Source organism: Synchiropus splendidus, chromosome 18, assembly GCF_027744825.2.
Source record: "Synchiropus splendidus isolate RoL2022-P1 chromosome 18, RoL_Sspl_1.0, whole genome shotgun sequence".
Classification (NCBI taxonomy): Eukaryota; Metazoa; Chordata; class Actinopteri; order Syngnathiformes; family Callionymidae; genus Synchiropus; species Synchiropus splendidus.
The window spans coordinates 1,365,926-1,375,259 of record NC_071351.1 but is presented as its reverse complement, the minus strand read 5'-3'; the positions used below and the strand labels follow the sequence as shown (position 1 = coordinate 1,375,259).

Below are 9,334 nucleotides of genomic sequence, written 5' to 3'. Positions count from 1 at the left end.
AGAAGATGTGAGGGAAAGATAGATGAGCGTGGTCTATAATCGAGAGGGAAAAAAAGACCATCGAATACAGGATCTAAGGCAAATTTGATTTTTAATATTTTATTCGACCAGACAAAAAAGGGGGCAAACATAGGGGACAAGAAAAAAGAAAAAAAACATGAATTAATTTTCAGTAATGTCGCACTGACAAAGTACATGTAGTAGACCCAAAGTTACCGGACCTGTGTCACAATCAGTTAACAGTCAGTGTGTCAGTCGCAGGGTAAAAACTGGCAGCAAATACCATATTCCTAATTCCTGAGGTCCAATCCCCACGTTGAATTTAAATGTGTCAAAACACCAAAACAAATCCTTACATTTAGCTTGGCCCACGAGGAGTGTTATAGAGGCGTCGCTTGTCTTTTAGCGCAGTCTCACACTTACAGTAAACAATCCAAAAGATGTTCCAGCGTATTGGTAACGTCTTACAGTACTGCTGAATATGTGCAAAAAGGTGTACACATGAAGAAAGCTGTGAGCGCTGCGTGCATGCACAGTAACATGGAATAAGCAGCATGCAGTTTAAAAAGAAGCCAACCTGTTTAAATGTCAACAAACGTCATCCATGAGTCTACTATTCAAATGTTGTTGAAATAAGCTCAACATAAAAAAAAAATTAAAAAAAAAGATGATGCCCTTAGGAGTCTGCCTCCTCATTGATGGCGGACTCCGCTCTGGACCTGCCAGCAGCTTCTCGTGACCATCTCACTCACTTCCACATCTTGTCTTCAAAGTCTGGAAAAGATGAAAAACAATGACGTCTCTTATAACATTTACTGGACTTCACTCTGGGCTGTAATGAACTGTGACATCACAACGCCGAAAAAGTCTGCAAAACGTTCCGTTTCTAACAGACCGGAGGGGTCGCTCTCCACACAAAAACACATCGGCTCACCCTTGTTGCAGTCTTTGGTCAAATCCCTCTCCCTCAGCAGGTTGTTTTTATAGTCTGTGGATGACAAAAACACTGGGGTTATGAGAGAGAATTAATATCTAGCTTGTGGAGCAGCTTTGTCTCACCTGAGTTCAGTGGTTGTTGGTTAAAGGTCCTGAGCTCTGTGCACTCCAGCTGCACCTCACCCTGGCTCAGAACATTCCCTCTGCAACAGAAGAAAGTTATTATTTCAGCCTGAGCTTTCCTGATATTCTTGAGCTTGAAAGCGTGGTCTCACTCATCGTATCGCCGCAGCTCGTACTCCAGGCCTGAAGGAGAAAAACAAACTTTTTACAACAAATTTGCAGGAGGAAATTTCGGGAGAGGCTTCCAGGTAAACAAACAACAACAGACGACCTCTGTTTTTGCGTCGCCGTGTCAGCCAGATGACCGCAACCATGACGAGCGCCAGCAGGAGGAAAGTTGCCAGGAAGTAGCCCAAGTGCTGCACGAAATAGCCCCGCTGCTCCGGGAGGATGACGTTCACCACACGAGGACTTTCCACCTCCTCCACTCCTGAAGCCAACGACAACACATCGGTCGTATTATTGAAACAAATTAGGCGAGAAATATTTTCATTTCACTCCAATAATTCATCGTCATCGCAGAATCTTCAGTTATTTATGAAGTGAAAAACTGTTTTATATTAAATAGAATACAGACATCTAACTAACTTCAAAATCAATATTTGGGTCAAGGGGAATAAATAACACAAAATAAAAATAAATAAATACATAAAAAGTAAACTACAAAATGTTAAATATTTTAGGTTTTCAACATAATTGAAATTATGCAAAATTATGTTGAAAAAAACACAAACATCGTTGGTTATAAATACACAGCAATAATACACCATTATAATAAGCTAAAGGTATGAAACAAGAGAAATAAAAGAGAGATCTACTTCACATTCATATCACATTGATAAAAGGGAGATGACATGTACAGAAATGAGGTTACTGTGTAAAGGTAAGACCGAATAGTGTGAACACAGAAGTCAAATAGGATTAGGTGGCTTCATACATACTATATCATCAAGCAGAGGTTAGATTTCTGCAATAAACTGAAGCAGAGGAAACGGATTTGACATTATATTACCGGCTTTATTCCCTCAAGACGAGTATCAAATCATCTATTTCCAAAAACTCAGGAAAACAAGAGGGCGAGCAGGAGTTAAACAACTTCCAGACCTGATGTCATGCAGCTGTTATTTTTTTCCCTCCACAGAAAAAACACCATGAGAGAAAGAAATGTGTGAGGAGACGGAGAGAAAAGTGCAATGTGGTTTGCCTGAGCGTCTCTATTAGTTCCCCATTTTTAACATCTGTTAAGAAACATAAGTCTGGGTCGGACATGTGGAAAAAAGGTCTGTGAGCTGTGCGAAGGCTGAGGGACAAACAAGTATACACAAGGTCTGCGGGATCTGATCTTCATTAGAGTTGCTTTTGTTAAATCTAGCCGAGGATTTGCTAAACTGTGAGAAGCAAATTCGATGTGGAACTGAGATGCAAATTGAATTAGTGGAAACATTTGTTGAGTTATTTAAAACACTTTCTTCTTCTGTGTCCTCATTGTTGGCCCTCGTGAAGAAAACAAAACGGCACCTTTACAGATGAAGTGAAGTGAACTGCTCCGACTAATATTCTGTAAGAGGTCAAGTACCGGGTCTGCTTTGGTTTAGATGATATTGATAAAAAAAAACAATGATAAAAAATATCATTATTATTATGATAAGATCAGGGCACGTCATAAACAGACAGAACATCAGAGGTGGTTTGGTACTATTCAATGTCTGCAGGAAGATCTGCATTTAAACAATCTCTTCCAACAGTTTTGTTCGAAACGGCTCCATTTGGAAGTCAGTGATGCGAGCACGCATCTTCATTAAGTCTGTTGACAGCTCACACGCGGCTCTGTTTATTCTTGCCACGAATAATTACCGCAGTCAAGTGACATCTCTATTTAGTGGACTTCTGGTCCTGCTGAGCCGAAACATGTTTGAAATATTGGAGAGCAGAAGTGTTGTCAATTTGTTTGCATTTATGACAGAAGAATAAACATGTGCCAGATTTTATTTTGTTTTTTTGGAGAAAACAACATGTGCATGTGTTGAATGTATCAAAGACGTTCATGCATTTATAGAGCTTTTTAAATTTCTTCAGTGAATAAGTAGCACAAGCACCGTCTTAAGTTTGAGATGATGATTCATGTCAAAAGAAGTAGAAAACAGGATAGAGCCCAGCCTCAGAATTCCACCCTGCTTTCATCATCATCATGTGTTTTTCAATGAAAGTTTAGAGAAAGGACAAGATTCCACAGAGTCACGTGTCGCTCACATATTTTCCTGATATATTAAATGGGCACTCGTGAGGTTTAAAGGCGAGTCGAACCTATAGCACAGCTCGTAGCTTCGCCTCCTCTGACTTTCATGTCACAGCCGGCCCAGATGTAGAGCAGATGTACTGCAACAGGCTTCCGCCGACTGCTGCTTAACACGCATTCATCAGGGACTGATAGACATCGGCAGAGAACAGAGCAGCGCCGAGGAAAAGGAGGACAAACAAAGATTCTGCGCGACTGACTCGTCTAGACGTGCGGTTGGAGAGTTTGGAAAATGGGGTCAAACTGAAAGAAAACAGAGGAGATTGCCCACCACTCCCAGCTAAGTGGCAGTGGAGCCAACTCCTCCTCCTAAATGCAGTGAAAATATCCCTGTTGTAAAAGTGTGTTGTAAAAAATAAAATGCTGTAGTGGACCTCTTCTGTATCTAAATTCCTTTTGAGCCAAGTTGGGTTTTTTTGGTTCTCTTTCTCCTCCAGCTCCGGCATTCCTTCCTGAGTCCCTCCTCAGACACAAACCCGGTGGCAGAACTGACTTCACAGTCTATAAATATAGCATAAAAACCAGAGCTATGTGCTCACTAAACCCAACAAAGCGGGGAAGTACGGAGACCATCACTCAGGAAAACAAAGGCTCAGTGATAATTTTGTGACTTACTCGGCTCTGGCAGGTCAATAGGGAACGTTTTTGGAGGCTCCGAGGGTGTGGAGGGCAGTTCAGGCCCCACGGTCAGTCTGAAGATACGCCTCTCCTGCAGGCCACAGTAGTGATGGTGAAGGTTGCAGGAGTAGATGCCCTTGTGGACGGGCTTCAGGTCAGAGATGGTGAGTGAGAAGTCTCCAAATGTGAAGGCGTCCTCTTCCACACGCATTTTATTTTGTGCAAAAAGCGGCCCGTAGTCCCTGCGCTCTCCAGAGGCGTAGAGGTCCACAAGACGGTTGGCTCTGTCCGGACGAACCCCAGGTGGCTGGAAGTCCCAGTGGGCCACTTGCTGCTGGTCCTCCTGGAGACCCTCTCTCCAGAGGGGGCGTCGGTTCACACACGGAAGGACCACAGAGCTCCCAAGCAAAACCACAAACACGGTCTTTTCTCCATCCCAGTATCGTTTCTCTTTTTGAGCTGCAACCAGATAAGTGTGAGTTAAATTAAACATGAAAGCACTCATTGTTTCTGGGTCTCATATGGCTCTGTGATCGTGAGCAGAAAAATGTGGCTTTACGAGTCTGCATGCTGACTTTACTCTCGCTGCTCTGGGCGTGAGTGGTTCTCACACTCACACACTGTATGCTGTGTGTTAAGGGCAACACATGTTTTTATGTACAGATGACACAAAAGGCACACTTCAAAGGCTTCAGAATTAAACATTGGGGTTTGATTTAGACTGAAAGTTTCTGTTCCGATGTGGGTTTAAAGACCATATCCAGGTTTAGCCACATGTCCCTTGTTTTCATTCAGTTCATCCACTCATACTTAGAGTATGGTACTTATTTACCGTCACAAGAGAACAAATGTTGAGGCAAATGTTCTATCCCCATCAGTCTCCAACCTGCTCGGTTATTTACAATAACAACCCTCTTGATCAGGTCCAGTCCACCTGGTATTTGTCAAACCTTACAACCCACTTTGCCCTACTCAGAACTGCAGCTCCTTGCTGCAATAAGGCTCCATTTTTTCTGACTAACCTGAGGCTATGAAGCTGTTGTGGGTCCCAGTTTTCCTACAAAACACAACCCACCGATGAAGCTGCCATGTGTCATTATCATCTTCCCATCCCTTAATGCTGAACCAAAATGGTCAACTATCAGTGACTCGTCCAGGATAAGTTCCCATCAGGACTGAATATAATACCACGGAAGTCTCGACCTCAACGTAAAAAGCAGGCCAAGAATGAATCTGGACCCAATGACGGCCAGACAAATTAGTCACGACGTTCACGCACACACACAAATTCCCTGGAACAGGCCACGAGTGAGAGCATCTGTTCTGCATGTGAATTTGGAGAACCAGCACAGCCATATGCTGAAGGACAGGCAGGCGTAACACCAGAGACGCTTACCAGACTTGGTGACATTCAGCTGGACCTGGATGGACTGTTGGATCTGGCAGTAGTGATGATGCAGGTTACAAGTGTAAACTCCTTTGTCGCTGCTGACAACATCTACAAAACAAACCAGAGTGAACAGAAGCACACAAACAGCAGGTGACACAATAAGTGAGTCTCACTGTTGATGACCAGAGAGAAGTTTCCATCCTTAAACGCAGAGTTGGGAATGGAAACACGGCCCTTGTTGAAGCCGTTGTAGACCCTCTGTCGTGCCCCAGGGGACATGTCCACGATACGCTCCGTTGAATACTTTGGAGTGTTGCGGACCAGGTCCCAGTGGACCACCCTCTGCCGGTCTTTAAGCCTGTCTTGAGTCCAGACCATGCGTGGACTGTGGCAGGGCAGGACTGCCTTGGAACCAGCAGGCAGAGTCATGTTCCTGGCGTCCACCACCACACCAAGTGCGCTGTTTCCGCTCTGACACTGTGCTGTGAAAACAAAACGCTCACTCTCAAAGAAAACTACATGAGTGGGGAAGGTAATTAAAAATATTTACCTGTTGGCAGAAAGACCAAAGCAAGACCTGGAGGAGAGAAAAACAAGCCATTGTATGAGAACAGAGGTGATATTTTGAGGTGACTGTGATATTCTCAGGAGAAACACTGCGTTTTAGGTCCAAAATGCTGTGCTGAGTGCTGTGTTTTTTATGCGTGTACTGAAGACACAGAGGCTCCATTCATGCAGGTTGCTTACAGGGCAGAGATCAAGAAGCAGCACTGGAGCGAATGGAGAGCTTTCAGCGAACAATGTTGGTGACTTAAAAAAAAAAAGAACATGGATTGTAGTCTGAAATAATGTACAGAATCTAGATGAAGAGAGACAAACACAAGACAGATTATGCACAAGTAATGACCTCCCACCACCAGGAGACAGCATCTCAATTAGAGACAGAAATACAATGAGGCATTTCAATAATGTTGACGACAGTATCACACCTTCTCAGTGTTCATTCACTGCTGACATCTTTGATTCCAGCAGCCTGCTGTCATCAACCCACATCTCACAAAGATACAGTGCCACGTCTCCAAAAAGCAGGAATTATACAACCAACTTCTTTTTTTTCTTAGCTCTCCAGGCGCCTTCTTATTACAGGAAGTGATCCACTCCTGAGTCAGAGCAGCCGCTCCACAACAAACCTGGCAGCGTCAGCAGGTTAACTGATCTTTTTGGCTTGCTCACGCTTGTTCGATGCGTCACATCAGAGCAGACGACTGCCTTCACCAGTTCATCACAAACCAAACTATAGCGCGAGTCGCTGGCTGCCACGGTGCTTTAGGATTGTGCTCGGTGGTTTCAGCTCCGCACCATAATGGCAGTAAAAGATGAGCGAGATGACTTCAGCACACTTGCTGGCATCAGGAGAAGAGGCCTCAGGCTGGAAAAACGCTAGTGAGGACTCCAAACTTTCCTGCAGAAGGTAAAGCAGAGTCGCACAGCCTCTGTAATTTGCCCCCATCTCTCCTCCACTGACTCACACGGCTGCATTAAGACTTAACAACGTGCTATTGAGTTACCTGCAGATAATTACAGACATTTACCACATGCCCCATGAAATCACTGTTGTCACTCTACAGGCCGCTGAGAAGAAATAAACTGAGGTGTGAATCAAACATAAGCTTCCATCTGAGGTGGCTGGCGAGGTGTGATGTTTACTCACAGCCACGTCACATGTGAGGGAGATGTGAAGTCATGTAAAGCTGCAGAGTCAGCGAAATGTCAGACGGAAATACACACTCTCAGGTGTGTGCCAGAGGGACTCACATGCCAGCCCAACGCATTTCAGAGAGTCATATATCATCAGCCCAGATGACTCATAATAAGGCTCTTTTCCCTGAACAGTCACCCGCTCTGCACACCTGGGAATGTTTCCCATCCAGCTGACCACGCAGCTCATTCAGTCCATCTGACTGCACACTGCATTTTCGTTGAGCAACTTATTTGCTGTTATTTCTGCTTCTGATTAGGGCCTCTTTGTTGTGGTGTCGAGTCATTCCAGTCGGCTTTATCTGGATCTTCTTCGCACAGCAGTTCCCTTTTGGATGGGATGATCATCCAAGACAGACTACGTAGAGTTGGTTGATGTTTATGTCCAAGGAGTGCTGGAGCACGTCCCTTAGGACAGAGAGGTCAGGGCCTCTTTGTTCAGACAGCTGACCCCATGTCCCGATAGATGGATTTTCGTCTTCAAATGCCTCCAAAGCATGATGAAAAACGATTCTAAAATCATAAAAATCTAATGTTTCTCACGTGGTGCAGAATACCATTCCACCAGTTTACCCTGCATGAATAAGTAAAGAGAAGGAATGAGAACAACAGAAATGTAAAGATTGTCGTCGAACCCAGCACAAACAAATCTTGTCCAACCCTGTGATTTCCTCCTCTGGATAAAAGCCCTTACATTTTAGACTGCAATGTTCCTAACGTCGCATCAATTACGAACACATCCCGTCCTCGTGGCAGCCCACTCACTGTGAAACACTCATTACTGACACATATAATGACGGGCTGGGGGATTGTGCTGACTCCCCACATCTGACCGCAGTTAACCAGAAACACATTGAACCGAAACCATAAAAAATCCCACATACACACCGTGTCAACAGGCTGGAACCGATCCATGTCTTGTTTAAAAGTTGAAGCTTGAATCATATTAGGGTCGTGTTGTGCAAAACGAAGCATGACAACCACAAAATAAGATGAAAAATGTTTTCTGAAATCCAGCTTGCATCTGAACGGGAATGGTATGGTTGCCATGTTTGGGTCGACAGAAGGACTCATTTAGGAGGCTCAAGTTCAAACACATCCAAAGCTTTTTTTTTATATATATCTAGCATCAGCATCAGCATAAAGAATCAGGACATTCAGCTTTTGTTCTTAAGTCATAAAAAAACTTCTTGACTGGCTTGAGCACTCACCTGTTAAGACCGTCAAGCTGAGGTGCATCATCATCATCTTGACACTTGCAGCAGGAGAAGCAGACAAACAAAGGTTGTTGCTTTCAGTCAGACAATGTTCAAGCTCGGCGAGCAGCAGCAGTCCAGATGTGTTTTGTTGTAGTCCTGAACTCTGGATCATTCAGACGCTCCGCCCCATCCAGCCTCTGAAACCCAACACCTACATACCTCGCAGCTGGACCATGTCAACCGCAGGCTTTGTGTGAAATTAAGGAGAGTATATACAGAATATGAACTCAAAGTTAAACTTCACAAGCATGAAAGGATATGAAGAGCTGATGGAGAAGTTGATGATGCCATCACAGATGCGTTCTATGGAAGTGAAGAACAAGCTCCACCATGTGCATCAACGACACCTTTCCATTCATTGACAAATAAGAGCCGACATCAGAATTATATATATTGTACAGTGTTACAGACATGTAACATGCAAACATTCACAATGTAACATTCTGATGTCATATCATCATGTGCATATGTCACCTGGTTATCCGCTCAAATCGTTTTTAACGGAATGTTAAAAGCAGCCTCTAACATGTAGTTAGACATGTAACGTGTAGTTACAGGCCGAGTATTCAATCCAATATTAGTCAGAAGAGGTTGGCTAAGTGTTTAACAACACTGACACCTAGTGGTGAAATGAAGCCCTACAACAGTGTCAGTTCCTTCCACTATGTTTCTTATTTAAGTCAAGAGGAAATGAAATTAATATAATTTAACAAGCAAAATACAATTTAAAACACATCTGATGTCGTTGGATTAATATGTACATTTTCGCAGTGTCAGCAAAAGAAAACACGACTGGAGATGGTCCAGAAAGGTCTTGAAGATCATTGCTTTTCCCGTTACTCATTTAGAATTAAGTGAGGTTGACTAAAGCTCGTACCTTTGGATACTAATGCATGTGCAATGGTAGTCACAAGAGCATCTGTTGTCTTTTGAGACTTTGAGTTGAATGAGATC

General features: G+C 43.7%; 1 protein-coding gene across 1 annotated transcript; it reads right to left on the bottom strand.

The window, feature by feature from the left end:
* Positions 1-81: 81 nt before the first annotated feature.
* Positions 82-9,217, bottom strand: LOC128749144 (matrix remodeling-associated protein 8-like). The gene is made up of 10 exons (XM_053848436.1): positions 8,333-9,217; positions 5,914-5,940; positions 5,537-5,845; positions 5,370-5,471; positions 3,971-4,432; positions 1,331-1,489; positions 1,212-1,242; positions 1,060-1,139; positions 935-988; positions 82-774 (listed from the first exon to the last, which is right to left on the bottom strand). The coding sequence occupies exons 1-10, from the start codon at positions 8,490-8,492 to the stop codon at positions 749-751; spliced, it is 1,410 nt and encodes a 469-aa protein (XP_053704411.1). The 5' UTR covers positions 8,493-9,217; the 3' UTR covers positions 82-748.
* Between the last annotated feature and the right edge of the window lie 117 nt (positions 9,218-9,334).

Coding starts and splice junctions, on each gene's coding strand:
- LOC128749144 (XM_053848436.1), bottom strand. CDS start 8,492: ATGATCCAGAGTTCAGGACTACAACAAAACACATCTGGACTGCTGCTG. Junction 4,433..5,369: donor GCTGAATGTCACCAAGTCTG/GTAAGCGTCTCT, acceptor ATCTGGTTGCAG/CTCAAAAAGAGAAACGATAC. Junction 775..934: donor GACCAAAGACTGCAACAAGG/GTGAGCCGATGT, acceptor CATCTTTTCCAG/ACTTTGAAGACAAGATGTGG.